At 45.2% G+C, this 24981-nt stretch overlaps 1 protein-coding gene across 2 annotated transcripts in view; it reads right to left on the bottom strand.

Moving 5' to 3' along the window:
* Nucleotides 1-452: 452 nt before the first annotated feature.
* The window catches only part of RAB30 (RAB30, member RAS oncogene family), a 41286-nt gene continuing 16757 nt past the window's right edge, over nt 453-24981 (bottom strand). Inside the window, exons 1-5 of one of the 2 annotated variants that reach the window (XM_082279164.1) lie at nt 17217-17276; nt 10226-10326; nt 8732-8815; nt 3847-4030; nt 453-1703 (exon numbers count right to left, since the gene is read on the bottom strand). In XM_082279164.1, coding sequence (XP_082135290.1) covers nt 1453-1703; nt 3847-4030; nt 8732-8815; nt 10226-10318 — 612 coding nt within the window. In that variant the 5' untranslated portion in view covers nt 10319-10326; nt 17217-17276 and the 3' untranslated portion in view covers nt 453-1452. Of the gene's footprint in view, nt 1704-3846; nt 4031-8731; nt 8816-10225; nt 10327-17216; nt 17277-24981 lie in introns of those variants that run through there. The other variant, XM_082279163.1, reaches the window with a different exon arrangement.

Raw genomic sequence — 24981 nt, 5'->3', positions numbered from 1 at the left:
AATGTGTAAATTTCCAATGCGTTGTATGGCACTAGAGGTGGAGTAACATCACAAACTCCAGGGTGCTTCCACTTCAGGGGTTCTGCAGGAAGAAGTTGCCTAAACAGTTACACATACCAGAGTTTGGGATTAAGGCTGCAAGCATCAGGTAAATAGAATGACTCTACAGCCCTGAACCTATAAGCTACCCTAGCAGAGAGACTAGATGCCAAGAAGAGACCTTCAAGAACATCTTTGAGAGCAGTTCCACACGGTGAGAGCTGGATGGGTCAGACATGGAATGACACTACTTGCAACCCAGTGCTATTCCCACTTACCATCAAACCCTCTGCAGATTTGTACTCCTGCCTGTCAACAAGAGCTGTATCTACAAGCTTTGTTTTTCAGCTGGACACATTGCAGATTGCCAGTTCACACCGTGCTTCCTTTGAACCCTTATACACAATCCATGCACGCACAAGACTTTGGTTGTGTCTGGTGCACTTTTGCCAAGTCCACCAATAATCTTTCCCAAGGCTAACTTTTTACATCAGGACATGACTAAGTAGAGGAGGAATGGTTAATTTATTTATTTATTTATTTTTATTTCTGGAAAGTCTTTTCATCCTTTGTTGGATATCAAAGAAGCACACAGTCCTTTCCCACTATGTTCAGGCCTAGAAAAAGAGGTAATGAGATTTTTTTTTATTTTTATGAACAGTGCTAATTAGTGTTTTTTCCTAACCAGTCTAAGTTACACATTCAGAAGACAGTAATGTGGTAAGACTACATTTGGCCTATGGAATATTTGCTGAACTGCTAGCACCAAAGGGAGCAACTGAGCTGTATCCATGTCTTCTTCAATCTTGAAAATGTTGCCATCTGTAACTTTTTTGTTTCTTCCACGTTCATGAAAGTGCCGGTAGATGAGAGACATAACACTATTCCAAACACCAGAGTCCTCTGTGAGGACGCAGGGGCAGACATTATGTACACGTCCTAAGAGCTCACTGACAGCCCAGGAGATCGCCAGTGTAGTCCAAAGTCAGTGTTCATTGCTGCGTTTTTTCTTACTTTGTTTTACTTTAAAAAGGATCAAAACACATTGTTCTGCAAGAGAGATTCTGATCTCTTCAGTATCTTCAAGAAAGGCTGGTCTACTCTCCCCCAGAAGGAAACAAAACAGCTCCTGTTCTGCATTACATGAAGCACTTGTGCTTCATGTAACTCTTCCTTTTCTGACTTGCTCCACAGACTGCAAGAAAAATGAAATTTAAACCCTGTTGTATTCTGCTACATTGCCATGCAGCTGGAGCCGTCAGCCTGCCATGTTTCCAGGACTGTAACCCGACTCTGAGTAAAGCAGATGGGTCAGATTGGCAGGAATTCCTCCAAGTAGATAAATCCCAGCATAGGAAAAAAAAAAAAAATCCACTTGGCCCATGGCAGAAGGGGCAATCACAAGCCAGCTCTTTAATTAAAATTACAGCAAGTCAAGTAGCTGATACTTTTCCCCTCTCCTGGTAAGGGGGATGAGACATTGTTCACAAGGGTGTTCTGTCGTGCCTCGCTGATCAACCGGCAGGCCAAGTCCAGGAAGAGTTTTTCCACATTATCCGATTCTTTTGCTGACGTTTCCAGATAGTACATGTCCTGTGCTTCAGAAAACTCTGCAGCTCTTTGCTGGGAGACTTCCCTCTTATCAGCTAAATCAATCTTATTACCTGCATTGATAAAATATTTTAGAAAAGGAGTTAATTTGATTTCAAAACCAAGAGAAACTGAGGTCTATAAAGGATAAATATGAGTTTGGTTCAATATATGTATGGACAGTGGTTTGGATATGAAACTCCCAGTGCTTGCTTTCCCCTCCAAATAATAGATTCCCTGAAACACCCAAGTCCACTTAATATCAGCTCATTTAATGAAATATGCCCTGTGAGCATCCAAGTCAGTTTGCTTTAATTTAGTACCAGTGCATCTGTTTGCTGCTATCAACCAACATTAAAGGATTTCCATTCTAGCATCTATTGAAAATTCTCCTGTGCTTGCTCTGAGGAGCACTTAAAATGTCAATTATAGCATATGAGACACTAAATGTGATATTCATCATGTTGTTACAAGCTTTTAAAAAAGCCTGGCATGGAAGGAAGCTTCCCTACTTCAATATTCCAGTATAGGATTTGGCTGTGCAGGCTGGAAGATGGATGGGCTTGGAGGGCACTTGCACAGCAAGGCGGGGTGAGAAACCAACCCCTTGGTTCAGAGAGATCTGTTTAGCAGAGAGTTGATTAAAGCTTCAAGCAAGCATCTGATATGATTATACCCTATTGCTGGCCACTTAACTTCAAACATGGTGTTTCTGCCATAAATTAATCTCACAGCAAAGGTAACAGACCAGGACCTGCAATAACAGGCAGCTCTGCCCCCAGACTTAGCAGGCTCAGGAGGAAACATGTCCCGGCCCCACTCCTACCAGCAATTTTGTGAAAGTTCGTGGGAAAAGGTGGTGCTTCCACTGGCAAGCCTTGTCTCATTGCCTTCCCCTCATCCAAGAGGGATCCAAGGAGATCCAAGGTGTCTTTCTTTCCCAGTAAAGCAGTGTCTTGGACCCACTGCATGCACTGAAGTTACCCTTCTAAACAGACTATCACTCAACAGAAGTGATTTATGGGTGTCACCATCTTTGAAGTGTGCGTTATGACTAAAATATGATTTATATGTTGTGCTGTAGATGCTAACAATTAGCTTAATGTTCACTGAAAAATTTAATGTACATTTGTTAGTCACTTATTAATTATTTGTACTGATTTGTATTAATCATTTGTACCCAGGCCATACTCAAGGAGTATGAGTTTCTTGTATGGAAGCTCTATAAAACCCACAGCTCACTTGAAGTAGCATTGGGGCATATAAAACTCAAAAGATTTTTTTTTTTAAATACACTTTTAGACACTTCTTACAATGACCTAGATTTTTTCATTTAAATAGCAAACTATTAAAGGTCACACTGTAGCAGGAAACTTCTTAGCTTTCCCCAAGTTATTTTTCCACTGTTCTTTATATATTCTTGGACCTTTAAAAGCCAAGTCCCAACTATCAGATGCTGAAAGCAGAGCATGGAAAAGCACTGGTAGGCAAAATAACCTTCCCCTTGCTTGTAGCAGACAGATGGCCTGAGGTCTGTTTTGCCTTGAGTTGAAGCTCTATAGATTAATATAACATTCAGCTATTTATTTTTAGTTTCCCTAAAACCCATGCAAGAACATCCAGTTTTCCAGCTCTGCCCCACCTATGAATGCTATGATCCACACAACCATCACGTCCTGATGTGGTTCACAGATCCTTACCACTTAAGCCAAGACTGGTTGTTCCATACCTATGGGCTATAGCAACCTGCAGACATCACCAGCTTGAGCAGATCCTCACATATTTGTAGAGATCTGATCCTGGAGTCACAAGGGGAACTGCTCTATTCTTAGCTCAGTGATAGCTGCACCATCTACACTTCAGTCCTTTATGGGACCAACTGGTGGTCCCATCCCCCTCTGCAGGCAGTAGCCTTAGACCCAAAACAGGACCACACTTTAAGAAGTGGCCATGGCATCCTGAACACCACTATCAGCATCCTGGGGTTATTTACAGAAGGAACGCTCCAAGCACTGGGTTCAAGGCCGCACACTGTGCCCACTGCAGTTACAACCGGTTGGCAACAAGATCCAGCACGCCAGTCCAAGCACCCTGCACCACCAGGGGACAGAGATGCCAGGTCTTCCTCCCGCTAACATCTCCACCTGCCCCCCACGCCAGGCACGCACAGCTCGCCCCCTCGCACACCTCCTGGCGGTGAGGGGCCGTGGTGCTTACCCACGAGCACGGTGATGACCTTGTTGCTGGCATACTGCTCGATTTCCCGCAGCCACTCGGGCAGGCAGCGGAAGGACTCCTCGCAGGTGATGTCATAGGTCAGGATCAGCGCGTTGGCGCTGCGATAGTAACTCTGCGTGATGGACCGGAACCGCTCCTGGCCTGCCGTGTCCCAGATCTGCAGCTTTTGCCATGGCAAGGAAGGGCAGCAAAAGGCAAAAGAAAAAGTTAATTACATTTTTTTTTATTTGATAGCAGCACCATTTTGACCTAAAAAAATCCCCTTCAGGGCAAAACCAATCCTGGGAAAGCACTTAGATCTTCTCCCTTCAGCTTCCCTTCCCCCAGCATTATTTGTTTCTGTTCCTGCACTTGTGGATTGAAATGCAAGGCACAAAGTCAGCTGGCACTGAGGCCGACAGCCCTGGATGCTGCAGGTCAGCTTCCATGCAACTTCTAGCATCTCCCTCTGCAGAGGGCAGAACTGCCAGCCTGGAGGGGCTAGAGGGAGAAAGTCACTTCTCCCACCCCTGAATTCCAACAACAGCAGCTTCCATTCCCAAGAAGGAATAGGAATGCCTCTCCTCTAGCCCACAGATCTGGTTACAGTTATCCAGAGACAATGTAGTGATGGGTGGAAAGCACAGGACTGAACAAGGAGCTCAGCTGAAGGCTTATCTAAGGTTGGTAACACATTTCCTCTCTATAACTTCAGCCATCTCATCCAGCTGCTCACTGTTTGCCTTCCCAACATGTAGAATTGGCTGACATGTCCTTAACTACATCAAAGAATCCTAAAATGGTTTGGGTTCCAGCCCCCCAGCCATGGGCAGAACACCTTCCACTAGACCAGATTGTTCAAAGCCTCATCCAGCCTGGCCTTGAACACTTCCAGGGATGGGGCATCCACAGCTTCTCTGGACAGCCTGTTCCTGTGTCTCACCACCATCAAAGAACTCATGAATTTTTGCCAAACCCTCTGGATCCACAAAGACAACATATATTTCCCAATACAAACTAGACTTATACTGGTTTTATATTTGAACCATCTGAGTTTTTGGTGGGTCACCAAAACCTCAATTCTTCAAAAAGGAAGTCCAAGAAACAAACACCCATGATTAACATAATTTCAAGATAAAAGATTATTTCTCCGCTTCAGCTTTTATTTTTTTAAAGCACCTCTCCCTGGAATTAAATATGTGGAAGGATGATTTCTAGCCAAAATCCTGTATACTTTGGGAAGAAAAAGGTAAAGTATTTAAGACTTTTTCCATATATTCAGCAGCCTGTACAGAGAAAAACTTATTCTTGCCCAGTTCCAAAGCTGAGCTATGCCAGCCAATCATCATAAATATGTTAGTTTGAAACGAGAGCTCTCAGTAGCAGCTTTTAGATGTGGGGTATAATTTTGAAAAAAAAGCCCACTTTTTTTTTTGCAGAGAAAGTAATTGTGGCTGGCTCACAGCTCCTGGGCACCTTTGTGCTTTTAATCTCTTGGCATAGTTGTACTTAAATGGCTGAATCTGGTATCTGTAGAGTGACACACAAAACCGTAAGTGAAATTACTTGCACATGAAAACCAGATAATGAATGAGTCCTCCTTAAAACAAACCAGCCTCCAAACTCTGGCAGATGGAAAGATACAGATAATTCTGTTGTTACTCAGCTGTTTCCCAGGAAAAACATTTAATCACTGTCTACTGGCTTACTCCAGCCTATATATGCTCTGCCTTTACTGAGATGACCTCTAAATTGATAAAAATTTGATATGAATGTGTTCTTCCATTGCTTTAACCTAAGACATTGAAAGCAGAAGAGATTGTGCTGGGGAGAGCAGACATGAGTCCACATGTGAGCTGGGTGCAGAAGACAGGGAAGAGCCCCCAGTCTTACAGTCACTGATAAACTCTTCCTGCACACAAAATACCCATCTCACACTTTCCCTCACTGGTCATTTCCATCAAATAAAATATTTCACAGCACTTATTTTATTTGTACAGTATTTTTTTCCCTAGAATAAGCAAAGACAGTGTCTGACTCAGCCTGAAGAAAATCTAGATGTTTATTTTTCTTGGTGTCAGCCGATGCTTCCTGCCCTCCCAACACTTGCACACACATTTAGCTTTCCACTAATGAGATCACTGGTCCATATAGCACAGCCCTCTGCTTGCAGCACTGATGGTGCTTAGCTTTGACCAGCACAGTAACTGCTATCTGCTTTGCTTCCATTTGTGGGCCCTCTTGGTACAAGTGCTGTGCACATTCTTGGAGTTTATTAGAAGAAGCCAGGCAGATCAAAATCCCCCACAACTGCACAGTGCTCTCCCAGCTCATTGGGCAGTCAGCTTTGGTAGCTGCTCATATCTGGAGGAGCTGGCACACAGCTTTCATACTAGGAAGTTCCTCTCCACTGACTGTATAATGCTGTTTTGAAAGCTGGAAAGTATTTTTCCCCAGAAATCCATAATTTATTTTCAAGTATGAAAACTTTTTTGGTAAACAGCTCTGCTCCCTCATTCTGGATTGCAGCAGACATGCAGGGGAGGCTGCCCAGAACAGAGGCAAGAGTCATGGCTTGGGCAGTGCTAAATGAGCTGACAGCCAGAGCAGCTCTGCTCTCTGACTCCTTTCTGCTTTTCCCTCTCATTAAATGTTTATTCTCACAAGCACTGCTTACTCAAAAAGTTTCCGCTACAAGACCACTGGAAGAAATCTGTTTGCCTTCCAGACGCCAGAAGGCTCATTCCAGTGCCCAGATGTATCATACTAAGCTCCTATTAAGTCTTGGTCACTGAAACTGAGCTCCAGCAACTCCAATTTACAGCACTGGCAGGGGCAGGACAGGGACTTTAGGAACCCAGTATTTGCCATGCGAACTATAGCTGATACACCAGCTAGCACTTGCTAAGGCTCTGTGACACACAATCCTGCCCCAATGTGATTCAGAGAGGACACTTGTGCATTCATCAGACATTTGCAGGGCAGCAGGGACTTTTCATGTAGCTTTTCATCCATGCCCTTGGGACAGCCCACACTGGCACAACTACTGCCAATACTCTCTGAAGAACTCTGCACCCTCAGTCCAAATTAGTCTTAAAACAGGATTATACCACAGGAGCAACACTTCAAACACAGACAAATCCTTAGGGCAAGTTCACCAGTACAAACCCCAGACCTCATGTACAAGTGATGTTCTTAAGGCTCCAGCCAGATGCTTGAAAAGGAGAGATACCTGAAGTAGATGGGATTCATGTCCTCCAGGACTTCTTTTCTGCCTCTAATGATCAAGACAGTCTTGAGACTGCTGGTTTAAACTATGTATAAAAGGGAAAAGAATGAATTCCACCTCCAGTGCAGTGATTAAGCCATTTACCAGCTCAGATCCTCTGAGCTGCTTCACTGGAACTGGGTTTGGCTGAGAAACATCTCTGCTGTCTATGAGCTTGGGACAAGCAGCATTCATGTCCTGGCCAGCCCTGCTAATCACAACCACCAAGCTGAGCACCAGCACTGCAGGGGCTACATGTGATCCTCACTGCTTCCCTGCCTGCTGCTCTGACCCACCTGCACAGCCATGTGCTGAGTATCAACTTGGTCTTTACCCAGTGAGGGATTTCTACATCTTGTCCTTCACCTCCTCAGGTGGGAAGGTCTCCTGGTGACACACCACCACTTCCCATAGGTTTGTAAGCTCCTCATTCAGCAGAGTGGCAGCCTGCTGATGTGACCATGGCTCTTAAAATATGTCCTAAACTTAGCAACACAACACCCCATTTTCTTCTTAAAAACCCTCTGTGGTTCTGTGTCACAGGTTAAAAAAAAAACAGGGCTGAAAAACTGCCCAAGGGCACTGTTTCCATCCCATTACTAACACAAGCCTAAAAAACAGGTCTCAATGGCACACCCAGCCACTGTCACACTGGTGCCACTCTCACATTGGGTTTGATATAGGCAGCAAGGGGAAAACTGCTGGTTTTCACTCTGATGCCCCTGAATTTCATGCAGGCAGAATAAATCCAGGAGCAGCTCAGGGACCGTGGACACCTTGATATTAGAGGCTCAAACAACCGTACTCTTCTCTCATCTCAGACACCACAGTAGTTCAAGTGAAACCTCTTCTAATGAACAAAGTGGTAGCAGCCAACACTTCTGGGCTCTGGAACCCAACCATGGATCCCATTAAAGCATGAGATTGGTCCCCAGTGTGTTTTGGCCCAGGCAAAGTAGTTCTCTGCCAAGTGATGCTCAGGCTCAGTTTGGGAATTAGCTCAGGACAAGGACAGTTTCCCAGCAGTGGTTTGATTGCAACCACCCTATTTTAGAGGGTGAAAGAGTTAAAAATATGGAGAACTTTGCCCTTTGCAGCTCAACCTGTTGGCTGAAGCACAAGTAGTGTAATCATCTCTGCTTCTCCCAAATCCATAACTTGGCAGAAGTGGAAGATGAGCCTTTGTTGTGCAGAACCATACAAGAAGCCTGTTCTTCCCAATGGCCATCTTGGAGCTCACAGAAGACTTTCCTCAAGCACAGCCCAGTGGGAGTGCAAATATTTCTGCCTACCAGAAACACAGTGAGCAGATGCTGCACTGAAACACTTCGGGCTTCCTCACCTCCAGCCAGGCATGACCTTACCGTGTCCTAAGCAAGGACAAGAGCTTTGCAAGATCTCCCTGTTTCATTTTCTCCCCTCCAGTAGGTTCACTGTTACAATCCTGATGGTAATGGTGGAGAGGGGCATACAGATTGTTAGACCCTGCATTGCCTAAGCCATGCCAGACAGTTCTGCACTTCCTTGAGTGTCTTCCAGCAGTGGAAAGGCTGCAGCAAGAAACCTCGCCTCTAGTACTGCCACATGAATTTACACTTAAAGTCATCAGGCTCCTACCTTTACTTTTTCACCGTTTATCTCCACAGTTTTAATCATAAAGTCAACCCCAATTGTGGCTCCTTGCCCTGGTGGGAAAAGCCCCTGGAAGAAAACAAGAGTTTGATTAAACTTATTTCTACAGCAAGACAAAACTCTCACTGGGTGCCAATCCTCACCCTTTTCCATCTTCAAAACTACTCATCCATTCTCCCCTTCCCATGACACTTATTTCCATCACATTTAGAGTGTGACATTTTCCCAGCATGCAGGTTACCATAAATTCAACCCTGTTGTGTTTTCCCTGCCTAATACACCCCTAGTTATGCAGCAAGTCATTGACTTCAGAGGTAGGAACACAGGAAAAGGAGGAAAAAAGAGAGAGGAAAAGCCCTTCTACTTCTGTGCAGCTGGAAGAGGCAGGGGAAGGGTGAGGACCTTCCATCCTACTTCCCAATGCACTGAAAGACGTGTGAACATCTGTGTGGGATGAGATGCATTTGCAACCTTTTGCAACCTCCACAGCACTTTTTCCCTCTTCCCTCCACAGCACCCCATGGCACTGACAGGCATTTCTGGCAGCTCTCAACAACAGGGTCAATCTCTGCACAGCATCTCAGGAGTGAAGCACAGAGCCAGCCATCACCAGTGCCACAGTCATGGCAAGGGACAGCACAATGCTGGTGGTATTTGATTGCAGCACCATCAGAAAGGAACACCAGCAAACGAAATGAGAGTTGGAGTTTTTGATTTCTGGTCTACCAAGTCATGTTGATTTTGGGGCACATCTACCCCCTACAGCAGCTGTGCTACCAAATAAGCAGCAGAAGTGGCCAAAGATTTTTGCTGTTAATCTTTTGGGTTTGACTAGCTTTAGTGCCACTGACTGCCACATGTTTTTGGAGAGCATCTAAAATCACTATAGCTTTAAAACTAAAATTAACAGTGAAGGAGAAAATTGCTGACAATTCCTAGTGGAGAGTGCAACCAAAACCCTGCAACTTGTGCTTTATGATGCATCACGTAAAGCCTTCCCTTCCCCTAGATCACAGAAGCTTGGTCTTTTCCCTGCTATTCTGCCACAAAAAAAGACACTGGACTGACAGCTCAGGACCCAGATTATCTATTTACTAATGGCAAGTAACAGGGAGAACTCTGTGCAGCAAAGGCTGGGGAGAGCAGGGGATTTGTTGGTCCATTGTACTGGTCCAGAACACCATCAAAATAGGAAGAGTTGTCCCAGTGGCTTTCAGAGGGGACTTTCCACCTTCAGAGAGGAATGAGCTTTCTCCAAGACAAAATCCAGAACAGGGCCAGGTGCAGCATTAGACACAGAAGTGCTGCTTGTGCCAGTATGTCACTGTATGTGATGAATGCACCAAGGGTGTGAACAACAAAATGCTTCGGACCTGCGATGCTGGCAGAGCTCTCAGTGCAGAGCCACAGGCTCCATGCTCCCATCCCTGTGCTGTCCCCATCCCAACATTCCACAACCCAAGAGGTGGCCAACCTTACCTGAGTGAAGCGACGGACTAAGCAGGTCTTCCCCACACCGGCGTTGCCGATTAAAACAATTTTGAAGAGGAAATCATAATCTTCCATACTCATTTACGCAGCTGCAAGAGAGACAGAGAGCATACCACTGTGTGAACCAAGTCAGTGGGGACATGCCCTTTTATCCCTGCTGAACTTTATTACTCCAAATATTCAGAACAAAGGTCTCTTGGCACACACGTGGCTCCTCAGATAAGGGAGAAGAGCACTTTTCACTCTGAGCCGGGGTATCCACATAGTCAAAGTCAGCTGCTGTGAGACCTTGGCCCCATTTTGGTTCTCACCTGGCTGCCAACAAGTTAGAGATGCTGGTTGTCAGCTTCCCAAGCAGTGCTCCACAAACCTGAGACAGTGATTCCCAGATGTTCCCAAATGTTTGTTTTGCTTTTAACTACACCAACTCCAAAGGACAGCATGGACTTTGTCACACTTTCTGAGGATCATGTAATTTACTCCTGTTAGGGAAATATCCCAAACCTCACCATGAGCTCCTCCAGGAGCACACTGGGTGCACACAGAGCAGGGATTGGGCACACATGAGGGCAGAACAGGTAAGGGACTTCATTTTTAAGCAAAAGCAGCAGTGTTTGCCTTAAAAACAGAAAGAGTTCATGTGCTAAAAGTGTATGAAAAGTGGGGAAATAGTTTAACTGAAGTACGAGAGGTTTTTAGAAGAGAAGAAATAATGGACACTAATAGAAATATTATACTATGATAATTTTCTTTAGTTTTGTGAGGAATATTTAGATTTCTCAAATGGGACGTGAACAGAGAGGCGCTTAGGAACTATCCAGCATACTCCATGCCCAAATCAAGGCTCCTTGGCAGGATGCAGAGACTGATATTTCAGCAGTGTCACAGGAGACGGGCAGGGTTACCTGCATGGGGGAAGACCCACACAGCTTCCTACACCACTCACAGCACAGGGAGGACCAAAAAGACAAATGCAGAGTTTGCTGCAGCTGAGCAAGTCATGAGGGATGAGCATCCACGCTTCCATCTCCAGTGCTCCCAAGGGTGCTGCCAACACTGTGCCAGAGAAGGGGTCTGTAACCTTCCAGGAAAGCAACAACAGCCAGAAGAGATTCAGCTGGAGACTTTAGGCAGAAAGAAAAACTCAGAGACAAGGGAGCAAAAGGGCAGTGTCCAAACCCAGCTACATCCAGGATGATCCAGCTATTACACATGGCACCAAAGACCTGTCCTCAAGAGATCAGAAAAGAGACAGATTTACATGCCATCAGTTTGGATACCATGTAAGGCAAAACCAAACCATCAGTACCTAACCCACCAGTACCTATAGACTAGGTAGAGTGAGGTGATAGAGTCAAAGATGGTAAGTGCAGCAGAAGTATGGGGCAGATAGGTGGGGAATGGGGGGAAAAATGTATTATGAAAGTCCTATCCTCAGTAAATCCCCAGATAACTTAGAGGATTTTTACAGAGCTGATGAAGGGAGCAAATGCAGCCTGGGTGAAACCAGCTTCTCACGCTCAGTCTAAAGCCAGGGTGCTGTCCCCCAATGCCTTCAGAGGTCCTTCCTTTGGAGGGTTCACTACAACACACACCAGAAGGCTCCAGCTACAGTCCCACCAAACAGCTGTGATAGGCTTATAGCCAAGCAACCAGAGAACACAAGATAAAGCTGAGGCAGTCTGTTTCTGCCTGGCAGGGCACATTGAAACAGCTCTCCAAGCACCACCAAGAGTCTGGTGGATCTGAGGGCAAAAGAGGTAGAAGACTGACTCAGCTGCTTCACATCTATGTGGCCCTTGGCCTTTCCAACAGCCTGAAAAAAGGGTAACCACACCAGTTAGTGACTAATGAGCTGCATCACATCAGCAGATGATTAGTAGGAACACTGCTGAGTCACTGCATAGACGTGTCACTTCACCAGGTCAGGGACACAGTGCAGCAAAGTGCCACCAAGCAGTAGCAGCTGGAGGTGTCCTGAGGATGCTCTGACTTCACTTGCTCCAACACACATGTCCTTGCAGATCCTTCCTCTCAGCAGAGTGAAAGAGTGGGACCTTAAAGGATAGCCAAAAAAAAAGCGCAGTGTTTTATTTTCTGGGGTTCTTATTTTGTGTAATAATTTCTTATCTCTGTGTCTGGCTTTCCCAGAGTGGGAATGGATAACAACAGCAGTATTAAACACATGTTGACAGTGCTCTTAAATGAAGACTAAATGTTAATACAAGGTTTCACACTAGCTTCTTCCATGAAGAAAAATGTGATCATCCACTAAAAACTATTTCAAGGCTAATGATACTCACACAGCACTGCATAATTATTCCTGGAATTCTTCATATGCCAGAGGGTATGCTCCCCCTGGAGAAATAGCAGTTCCATTACTTGCACCCTAAACAATCCAAAATTCAAATTTATCTTCTTAGGAAGCTTAAAAATAAACTTTCTCTGCAGATCTTAGAGGTCAGAAATGCTAAATGGCTCAGACATACCCTAGAGTTATGTCTGATCCCGTTCATTAGGCTCTAGGACTAATCACATGTGATAATGACCCCAAATGGGAACTGAAAGATGAGCCAAGACCATAAAACAAACCATGCAATGATGAGATACAAGCAGTCAGGGCATGGGAAGGGAGCAAGCAAAGGAAGCAGCACATAAGAGTGCTAAGTGCTTTGTGGGGCAGAGTGGGCAGGTGAAGCTGACCATCACCGCCCTGCTGCCCCAGCTGGTGTTTCTCCCTCTGAGTGCACACACACCACCCCAGCACTGATGCTGGACACACAGGCACAGCCTCGGCCACACGCCCAGCCTTGCAGCCAAGTGACCTTTGCTGCTGACTCAGGCTCACTCTCCCCTCCCCTCTCCCCAGAGAAGATGTGTCTCAACCTCTACCCCACTGGCCACAGCTGGGGAACGTGCATCTCAGCAATACAGCACACTGAATATGCTTAAAAAGAAAAACCCAAAACAAACGCAGAGCACAACTTTTCTATTTGTTTTTGTTTTCTTGGGGTTTTTTGGTGTGGGTTTGTGTTTTTTCTTCCCCTCTCTTTTCTTGTGTTTGCAGGTGCAGGGCTCTGCCTCGCATCCCTGCAGAGGTTTAAACTGTTCAGGATGCAGCTGCCTGTCCCACCCTCTGGAGGAGACAAGACCCTGCAGCGAGGGCAGGGGATGGGACGCCAGTCCACGCCTCAGCCACCCCTCACCACGTTAATTTCAATCACAAACACTGCAGCACAGAGACATGCCCTGTCATGAGATGAAGCAGGAGTAGAGCCCAAGGCTGGCAGCAGGGCAGAAAATTTGGTTTCACAGCTGTTTTTCCCCAAGGCAGTTTATGCAGCTGGCATCCCAACCAGCCTCCATGGGCTGTTCCTGCCAGCCTCACAAGGGATCTGTTTTGTGGGGTTTTATTTCATTTGTGTCACTGCTCTGCTTCACTCCATCATGCAAACCCGCACATGGTGACTCTGGACAGAACAAGAGGGATAAATTGAAGCAGGGTGACCACCTGGAGAGGTAGTCTGTCAGTGGGAATGCAACTGAAGGACAGCTGGACATGTTTTAGACTTAGCTAGTTTTCACAGATTCAAAGAATCATTAAGGTTGGAAAAGATCTCTAAGATCATCAAGTTCAGCACTGCCAAGTCCACCACTACAGCATTTCCCTGACACATCCACATGTTTTTCAAACACTTCCAGGAACAGTGCCTCCACTACTTCCCTGGGCAGCCTGTTCCAGTGTTTCATCACCCTTCTATGAGGAAATTTTTCCTAATGCCCAATCTACTTCTCCCCTGATGCAACTTCATGCTTCCTCTCATCCTACTGCTTTTCACATGTGAGAAGAGACTGACCCCTACTTCACTACAGACGCCTTTCAGGCAGTTGTTGAGTGAGAAGGTCCCCCTGAGCCTCCTTTTCTCCAGGCTAAACACCCCCAGCTCCCTCAGCTGCTCCTCATCAGACTTGTGCTCCCTCATCAGTTCTGTTGCCCTTCTCAGGATATGCTCCAGAACCTCAGTGTTTCTCCATTTGGGCAAGACAGTGCAATAAATGCTCTTGGTGTTCTTCAGTTATTAATTCCAATTCAACCAAAAGACTGGTGAGATCCACCCAGACCAAAAGCACAGGGACCAGGGGCTTTCACCTCTCCTTCTCTCACCCAAGCTTGTACAAACAAGCTCCTGCTCCCACAGAGACACCTGAAAAAGGAATGCAGACGCTGTGGGCTGCTTTTCCCATGCTCATGTTCAGCTGCTGTTGACCAGCACCCCCCGGTCCTTTTCCACCGGGCAGCTTTCCAACCACTCTGCCCCCACTTTGTGGTGCTGCCTGGGTTGCTGCAATCCAAGTGCAGGACCCAGCACTTTGCCTTGTTGAACCTCACACAGAGGTTCAGATCCAGCTTTGCCTCAGATCCAGCCTGTCCAGATCCCTCTGCAGAGCCTTCCTGCCATCCAGTAGATCAACACTCCCACTCCACTTGGTGTGATCTGCCACCTGACTGAGGGTGCCCTTGATCCTCTCTCCAGACCATTGATAAAGATATTAAACAGAAGTGTCCTCAAAACTAAGCCCTTGGGAACACCACTTGGGACCAGCTTCCAGCTGGATGCAACACCATTCATCACCTCTCACTGGGCTCAGACATCCAGCCAGTTTTTTCCCAGTAAAGAGCTGGATGAAAAACAGAACAAAAACCAAACTATCCACAGTTGCAAAGGTTTCTCCACATTTAAGGATTAATACCAATACCATATCAAGCCAGGAATACTGGTAACTTGCACCTCAGCTCTATCCCACCTCAAAATCCCATTACAACCTACTGCTGCAATTAGACACAGAAGGATCTGCAGCCTCTTCACCTGTTGGATCTAACCAGTAGGCCAGGGCAGGTTTTGATGTATTTATACAGTTCTCAAGAAACAAGTATTTTCTGTCTTTCATCATCCAACAGCTATAAACAAAAACAAATTTACCCAAACATCTCAAGTTCAAAGAGCAGCAGTTATGTATATAGATACTACATTTACTGCATACGCCATATGAGCCACAAAATTCAAAGCTAAGGCTAATATTTCAAGCAGAAAATTATTCCTTGCAGGCCAGAAAATCACAGGGAATTCAGGTCTGGACATGCTGCTGCATTACGTAACTCAGGATAAAATATTTTCGTTTCCAAAGCACCTGCCAACCCAAGCAGGCTCCTGCACTCAGCACGCACGAGCCCAGCTCATGCCCCTCGAGCAGCCTGGATTTCCCTCTGCTTCCCTGCCCATATTCCTCACTCCTCATCTCCACGGGGTTAAATTTCACTTCCATTCACACTAGAAAAATTAAGAGGGATTCAATTCCCAAGAAAGTCTGGATCATGCACGCCTCTGGGCTGATGGTGACAAAGCCACAAGTGCATGGGATCCACACTCTCAGCGTGGTGCAACATTAAAACTCCGGGAATGTCTTCTCCAAAATCAAAGGAGAAAGATGTATTGTAGGCACTTGGGGTTGCAGAGCTTGACATCTCTCAACTCCTCCCATCACACTTGCCATTGCAGGTGAGCTAAATCCAGTTGCCTGTGCTCTGGCAATCCTAAACATACCTCTTCAAGGAAGGGAGAAGGTCCAAATAGTGCTCAGTAAAGCCATCCAACACTTCCAGGAGGCATCAAGTAACTATGCACATAGTGTAGGAAGGCATGGGGCTTCCCCGTGCACAGCAGGCCCAGCAACACTGGCTGATGAGCTCCTGATCATTGAAAAGTCTGGACAAATTTTAAAAAGTGCATCTGGAAAAAAAAACCAGCTTATCACAAAAACCTCAGCCCTACCCTATATGGAGAGATTCCTGCTCCTCAACGCTTTGCTCAGGATGTTTCTCTTACAGCAACCAAGCAGGTTGAGTAGGTACAACTTGTCATGTATCAGATGTATGTTCTATCCCGCAGATACACTTTTATAAATAAAAGAAAAGCTGAAGCTTTAGATCAATGACCATACAGATCACACAGCCCTTACCTCTTTTGCCACCATGGAAAATTTGCAGCTCACTGGACTACTTTGCTCAGGTCATGGTTCACACATGATTTGGCCTCCAGGAGCTTGTGCAAGTTCTACAGAGGAACCCACTGACCAGCAACTACAGCTGCTTCACCATGGAACAAGCAGGTAAATCCAGCACCAATATCATCCCCAAGAAGAGCCTGGAGCTAGAGCTCCAGAGAACAGGATGCTCTGCTGTGGTGCTCACACTTATCATGAGACGCGCCAGCCTTACCTCTGGCTGGACACCAGACGTAACTGCCTGCAGACTGCCCTCTCCATCTGCCTGCTTTGCTTAACACTAGAGGTTACAGATCTCACATTCAGGAGCAATCTTTGGATTTTCACATATTCCTGACATCCCCTGATAGGGAAAAGGCTTCGTGTCCAGTCTGTCCACTTCTGGGCAAAGTCCTCTGGGGGGCTTTGGTACTGCTGGTGTCAAGAGCGGCATTAGCACACAGGATTAATCCTTTTTGGTTGGATGGTGGAAAGATGTGTTTGGGTTGGACACACCCTTGAGGATCAGCACCACCAAAGATCCTTCAGGAGAGATCAGGCAACTCACAGCTTGCCTGGTGCAGTGTCCTCATCTAACTTCCTCACCTCCTGGAGGGAAAGGGGAGTCATTGACATTTGTGCACGTCAGCATTGGGAACGGCCATGGAAGTGCTAAATATCACATGCAGACAGCATGTTATATTCCATCAAACACATCTGAGGACTGAACTGTTAATCAATGAGAATTCTCCTCGCACAGATAAACTAATCAGATTTCTGTGTTGCATAGGAATAATGAGGTACACGCAGTAGTTACAAAATGATAAATAGAAAATTAATTTCTTTAGGATTAAAAAAATGTCCTGCTGATATGCACAGCCACAATGCCTCAACAGCGTCTGACCAAACCACACACCAGCACCCCCAGGACACATACCATCTTCAGAAGCATGAGAACAGCCTGACACTCCATTTACTGTCAGAATCTGAGTTTTCACTGCAAAAAAAGTTGGTGCAATATTAACACATGCTTTTTAAAAAGGTGTTTACCTTTTAAGACATGCTTGGAGATGGAGACAACACTGCATGCTCAAAACAACACTCCCTTGGTCTTGGCCACATTTTAGCACATCATCCGACCACCAAGCTGTACGCTCTGCAGCAACATGTTTTTGTGTGTTGAAGCAGTCACACTCAGCCAGCACAGCAGACAGGCTGACTTCCAAGTGTGGAAAAAACTGCATTGCCAGAAATCCAGCCAAAAAATGCTGTTTCATCCACTCAAAAACAACAGCCTCTTCCCAAAGGGAAAAAAAACCAACAAAAAAAACCCCAACAGAATTATTTTTTTAAGCTACAGCCAAGAGGTAACTGAAACATATCTTGCATGGAAAAGCCAGGAAAGCTTACTAAATCCAGCTCTCTATGTGAAATGAAGCTCCCACACCAAGCCATGACCCACCAAAATGGGGAACCCATCAGCAACTTACACGAGATTTTGTGTCCTTAGAAACCAGGTGCAGGATCAGGCTGAACCCCAGGTGTCTCCCACGAGGTTCCTGGGGACAGTGCACCTACAAGCAGCGAAGCAACCAACTCGCAAGGAGGCAAAGCCAGTGGAGAAACCAATCCTCAGTTTAGAAGAAAGGCTTGTGCATGTCAAATATATAAAAAGCAAAGAAGTCTCCTGATGCATTAGTTTGCTGGGCTGGCATGGGTTTGAGTGGCATCATGATCATACGTGGAGAAGTTTTGAAACTAGGTGACAAGACTCTGCTAAAAAACTGGCAAGATTCGACAGACTGACACCATCATTTTTGAAAATAGATGAGAAAAGCTATCATAACCAAGGAATTTCAATAAAGTATTTACAGGAACATCGTGACTCAAATGAGGTTGCAAGTGCAGAATTAGCACAAGTGTAACTATGCCATTTAGCAGTGACATAAGAATCATAAACGTATTGTGAAATAAGAATATGAGCCTTAGACACACTTTCATAAGCCAGCCTATCCAAGAAAATTTTCGTGAGTTTTAACTGCAGTGACATATCTTACTGCTGTTGACCATCTTGTTTTCATTGTGTCAGAGACTGGGGTATGAACAAAATAGAAAAAAGTTCAATAAGGTTTTATTTAGCAAGAATGCTTTTTAATTGAAAAAATAAGCCATTATTTCCATCTCTTCACTTCTGCTTAAGTAAGCTTGTGATTTACTGGGATTTACATCACTTCTCCATCAAACCTATTAGAAGTAACAAGTAATTAAACCTCAGCTAATTGCACTTTCAGGTGTCTGAGGTCTGGGCTGTGCTTGGTACCTCACAGCTTGGGGCTGTGGGCTCCATGCAGCCCTGTGCATGATGCTCCTCTGCCATGCCATGCCAATACCATACCACTGGTGAAAGCCAGGTTGTGCCAACTCAACAGCATCCTGGAATAGCAATCAAAAAGCTAAAAAAAAATGCTTTTGGCTCAGGACAGATATATCATACCTAAAGTCTGAATATAAAATATATAAATATATTCAAAAATACATTATATATATATTTAAATATATAGTACATATTTTAGATATATAATAAATACGTAATTGAAATATTAATAAATTAGCAATACCAGCAGCAGAGGAAGAGGCAAAAAGAAAGATAAAAATCATAGATCCATACAATAGTTTGGGTTGGAAGGGACCTGTGAAAATCATCCCTGGAAATGTTCATGGCCAGGTTGCATGAGACTTTGAGTAATCTGATCTAGTGGAAGATTCCCTGCCCATAACACGGGAGCTGGAACCAGCTAATCGTTAAGGTCCCTTCCAACCCAAACCATTCTAGGATTCTACAATAACACTTCATTGAGAGGAGCTCAACCCCTAACCAGCTCCTCTCATACATTTTGTTACGGCGTGAAGTGCAGTGATGCAGCCCCCTCAAGACAATTGCTTAAAGGAACTTTATCCAGGAACAAGCACAAAAAATTATCAGGGCATTAATTTGCAAAGTTCAAGTAACCCACCTTCGGTCAGGCATCTGCATTTGGGTTACAGGGGCAGCTTCCTCCTGGTGACTCAAGAAGGTGGCTGTCACTCCCAGGCAAAACTTTCAGGCATGCCCCCTAATTCAAGTGCAAGCCTACTACTACAGAGTTGGATTGTTAAGAGAAAAGGGTTCTTTGTTGTGGTTGTTTTTCAACTTACATGAGGAAATTAAAAAGTGACCCTGTGTTTCGGCTGGAGGCTCCTTTTTTACAAGCACACATGCAACATCGTGTGTGAGCCATATGTGAGCTGTGCATCACATCCATGCCACCACAATAGGAAAGGCAGCACTTTGCCACAGCACGTTTGCACTTCAGAAGAACTTCTGCCTCTGTTACGCCTTTTAAAGGAAGGATTCCTATCTAGAAGTGGTAGCATTTTTGAACATGAAGTGATAGGATAGGAGGAATAAAACACAATTGAGTGTTACAGGCTTTTGCCTCCAAAGATGAGCTTGGACTCCCTCTCCGCCACTAACGTCAAGTTTGGGGTGATAAGTTCTCAGCTATTCCTAGGCTGATTATTGCCCCTCAATTTACCACCTCCTATTTCCAGGTGGGAAGCACATTTTACCTGTAACACTCATGCTTGTGGCACACAAGCACATATGCTTCAGCTTCCTAATGGAACTACACCACCAGCACAAGCACTGTGTGTGCCCTCTAAGAAGTTTTCCCTTCTAAAAATGGCCTCATCTGATGGAAACCCCTCAGCCGGGATCAGCCATCCTGTCTGGCAAGTGACTGAGCTGGCAGGGAGTATTCTTTGCATTTCTGCAAATAAACACTGCGGTACAGCTTTAACTGTGGGTATCTGCCAGAGCAGCAGATGTTTCAGGAAAACAAATTGTTCAGAGAGGGAAGAAAGGAGAAACAATAGAGACTTGGGTGTAGCTTCAGGACTGGCTTATGATGTTGTCTCCAAAGGGAAGGCTTCCAGCCGTGCCTGCTCCAGACATCTGCAGGAGGGACCCAAGCCAGATGGGAAAAAAAACCTGAGGGTGGGGCAGCAGAATTAGATATTACAGCCTGGGCTACAGAATTTAACTTTGTAAAGAAGTATGTTTACTATCTCGAGTATCTCAATAACTTCATATCATGGCTCCCAAGTAAGATCTCTATGATGATATCACAGGTCTCTTAGAAGGTAAGGAACAGTTTTCATGCCTTGGTTACATTTTAGTTCACACATTAACACGTAGCCTGTTTTCAGTTCCCCTTATAGTTTCAGGTGGTTACAGTACTTTTTATTTGCCCTAAACCACTGCAAATGTGCAGTTAGTCTTCTAGGGCAGCTAACTGCTGTTAAAACCTCATCTCAGCTTTGGACCAGCTGCAATTCAAGAAACTGCACAGGGAAAATTTGGCACTAAAACAAAGCCTTAAACACAAAAAAAGCAGCTCTTTAGCAGAAGCTTTCTGCTCCAGGCCTCCTACCACTGCAGGGATATTACTCAAATAGCTTACCTAAAAGTACAAAATCTGAAAACATAATTTAAAAAATTGTGTTCCAGGGTCTTTGAGATTTACTGTTTAGAGCTGATGCAGCAAGCAGTACCTTAAGGACTAAGCAGGCAGGGCCCCACAAAACCAAGCACCGCATGTGCATGCACACACACATTAAAAGATGGCATTGGTCACAGCAGCTCTCCAGCCCAGATAAATCATGTCTTCACCTCTGCACACCTCCACACCCAGCTCAGCTACTCCCCATCTCCAGCCACACGGGTTAATAAATTATTGCAGAGATCTGCAGAGAGAGATTTGCATTTGGGGAGAAGGTGAAGGCACAACCGCAGCTTCTGCAGCACCAATATTCACCCTTTTGATGTCACCAATGACCAGCAACTCTGTGACACAGCCCAGGATCTCCCAAAGAATGGTGCTTCTGTTCAAAAATATGTTCCCATCTCTCAGGGCTCTTCCAGTATAGACATAGGTGTATTATAGATAATAGCACCCAAAAATATAATATATATATTTTCCTCTATAATTACTATCTCCTGGCAGCAGCCCTCTGAAGTTTTTACCTCTTTGGGACTAAGATTAGGAAACAAAGTTACTTCCTCTTGGTTACTTAAAGCAAGCAGCAGCCAGTCCTTCGTAGACACTGACACCAACATGACGTGTGCAGCCTGGGCAGTGCTTCCACTGGGGCAGGGACCTTTGCACTCACAGCTGCATGGTCATGGGGACACAACTTGGCACGTCAACACCGTGTTTGTGACCATCTATTTTTATTCCTTAGCAACAGAGCAGCTTTTGGGGTTGGGCTTTGAGTTTGTGGGACTTTCTTTTGTGTGTTGAATCTATATTTGGCACCCTGAGGAAATTCCTAAACAGAAGATAGCAATTTTTAAAAGGGAGGATAAATGCTGGCACTCAGCTTTGCTGACAGCAACACCAACACCAGGCTCTTGGCTCTTGGAGTGTGAAGTGCTCAGACCTGGAGCCAAGGGAAGCCCTCACGCGGACCAAGCATCAAGAGTCATATCCCTCACAATTTCTACCTTTGCAATACCTTGCCCTAGCATAAGAACAGGAAAAGATTTATTGGCTCAAAGTCTCTAAGCCATTTGTATACTATGTAAACAAACATCTCCAAGGCTCTGAGCCTCATCACTGTTCAGCACCACTGATGGGTCCCACGATAATTTATGTCCTGTGGGAGACAGTGCTGTAGCTGAGTGGTCCTGTCTCAAAGGGGGAGAGGGGCAGAGCGGGGAAGACTTCAGTACAATACAGCAATTCTGAACTAAGATACCGCCCTTACCATAAATCATGGAAATATCAATATCCCCCAGCTCTCTACAGCTCTTAAATAAAAACATGCAAATTAAATCCTGACTAATCTACATGAGAAAAGCAAATAACACCTGATGTTTCCCAACTGTTAGCAACATGGCCTTAAAAATGAAAAAAAAAAAAAGGTTTAATCATAGGAAGGATAAAGATATCACATGGCTTGGCAGTTTCATTGGTTGTCATGGCAAATGAAAATCCCTGACTCTCCAACTTGCCTGTTTTAGAGGAAAGGAGACAACAAAAATGCCCTTTTTTATGACTAGAAAGGAATGTTTTCCTAATAATCACTCATGAACCCACTGCACACTATATATAAACAGCTGCTCCTTCTCAGGGAAAATGTTTGCTGTTTCTTACTGAGCAGCTCTCAGGGATCCAGGCAATTCAGCCCCAGCAGACATTCAGGCGTGGGTAATGAAAATCATGTGCTCTTGTATGTGGTGACTTCTTGCCTGCCAAAGGGAACCTGAACTAGCTGCAAGGGGGGTCTCAGCTCCACGAGGGCTCAGCCACCAGCGCCCAGGAGAAGCTGGCAGCAGTGTGAGCCCCCTCCTCTGCTCCCACACTCAGCATCACCCTGCCATTTCTTGCCACATGTCCAACAATGGGTGTCTTTTCCTGCATTCTCAAAGCAAGCCAGAGCCATGGATGTTTGTGCGAGTTTTAATCTGCCAGACAGGTAACAGCAGAAAAGACAACCCGGTGTTTGCTCCCACCCAGGCAATCCAAAGCACCTTGCACCCTGCCTGCATGACCAGCATCACACATCTTTCATTACAGTAGATTTTCTAAATATAGGAAGATAATTTGGCTGTAACTTCAAGAGCAGGTCCCCAGAGAGCCTGCACCTTCCAGTCACACTGCCTTTTGTTTTTGGCTGCATGCTAAAAATCTGGGAGGCTGAGAATAGCCCCACAGCAGATTTACATCACTCATTTCACTACCAGGTTTTAGTTCATTGGTCTGTCTCCAGCCCTTCCCCTCCTGCAAATCGCTCTTCCCTCCAGGTCTTCAGTGCAGTACTTTTGTCTAGAAGGAACAACAGGACCCCAAGGAATAACGTTTATAGTACAGTGCGGTAAGCAGTGCTCCCCTGTGGGTTAGGTTTTTTCCAACACCCATATCCGCTGTGGGGTGGGACCAGAAGTTGCACCACCATGGACAGGCAGCTGCCTGGAAAGCAGCCCCTTCTCTAAGGAAAGCCACAAGCTGTTTCCCTTATCTTCCCAACAAAGCAGCTCTGTGTCAACCTGCACCACGTCACTCCAACTCTGGCTGTGTATGTACACTGAGGGCCACATCCTCCCAAGGTCCCCAGCCTCAGTGACTTTGCACTGCAGACCCTTCATTGCAACAGCTAAACCATGCTCCTGCACAAACCACATCCATAATCAGGGATGCCCATACAAATAAGCTAAAGGTAATGAGATAACGCATGCATAACTAATTTGGATCCATTATCTTTTGGTTACAAGGCAGAAGGAAGGCAAGACATCATTGTCCTTCCTCCCCAGCCAGGCCGCTCCTGCAGGACTGCGGGTGAGACACCCCCCTTCATTTACAGCCTGCATGTACCAAAGCGAGGTCACTTTGTATCAACTGAGAGATAAATAGATTACCACAATAACTTCAGCTGCAACACTGAATTGTATCACAAGCCTCATACACTCACCCACACCACGGAGATGAAACATTCAGGTTACTGAAGTTACTGGGAGCGCAATCACAAGCCAAGGGATGTAAGAACTCAGCTCTTTCACCCATCCAGTAAGTCAAATACGCAGAAAACGTGATTTTTCCATGGAAGACTCCAGCCAGACTACCCCTCATCACACTGGTCCTGCAGCATCCCCTCCCTGCAAGGGTTGTTGGCTTGCACACTCAGTCCCCTGGTGGTTCAGGGTCTAGGGTGTTTCTGGATTGCTGTGCACATGGGTGGATGCAGGAATGAATGGGCAAGGGAGAGAGCATGGGCCAAAAGGAAATTAGAAGGCAGGCTGCGAAAGAAAAAGGGAAACAGAAAACCAAAACCGAGCAAGAATAATTCTCTCTGGGTATTACAGCAGAGCAGGCTGGCACTATTGGACACCACACAGTTTTACTGCTTTAAGTTGAAAGGATGTGACAGGGCAAATATTTTCCCTCCTGACTAGGAGACTTAGTTAGGTTACAGCTAGTTACACTCAGGTGTTCAAGATCTTGACACACAGTCCTGGAAGAAAAGTGCTTCAGTCACAAAAAAGACTGCATTTTCAGCTTCTAAAATACTTATATACTTACACATTCTCCTTTAGGTCAGAGCTTGACAATTGAGATGGTATGAGCCAGACAGACTGTGCTTATGGGGGTAAGGCACATTTCACATTTGTTCATCCCTTGCATTTTCCCAAATTTGCACAAAACTATTTGGACTAGCACCATTTGTTCTTTAACAAAATGGGCAGTCTAGGCAAAAATACTACTTGTAATTCAAAACTCAACATAAGGCATTTTTATTTAGCAAAATAAAGAATTCCCTCACATCATGTTTCAGTTTGCCATTTATCCCCTCAAACACAAGCACAGTCTCGCTGCCCCCCAGCACAGCATGCTCCCACCAAGTATAAAGCGATGTACGAAAAACAGCTCCTATTGCACAGCAAATTGCCACAAGTTATAGAGAGATTTCATGTCTAACAGAGCCTGTGTAAACCAAAGACAAGACTTCTGTAGAAGCTCTATATTTATTTCCAGTTCCCTCTCTATGTATTTCTATACTACACGTGACTGAAATTGGATATGCAGAGAACAGAATAGTTTTGGGTTTGGTTTTCTGGGGTTTTTTTGGTGCATATTTATCCTCTTAGCAGGTAAAAGAGGTGA

The sequence above is a fragment of the Coloeus monedula genome (genome assembly GCF_965178545.1).
Source record: "Coloeus monedula genome assembly, chromosome: 3".
Taxonomy (NCBI): Eukaryota; Metazoa; Chordata; class Aves; order Passeriformes; family Corvidae; genus Coloeus; species Coloeus monedula.
The sequence above is the reverse complement of the archived record's forward strand: the minus strand, read 5'-3'. Positions and strand labels throughout refer to the sequence as shown.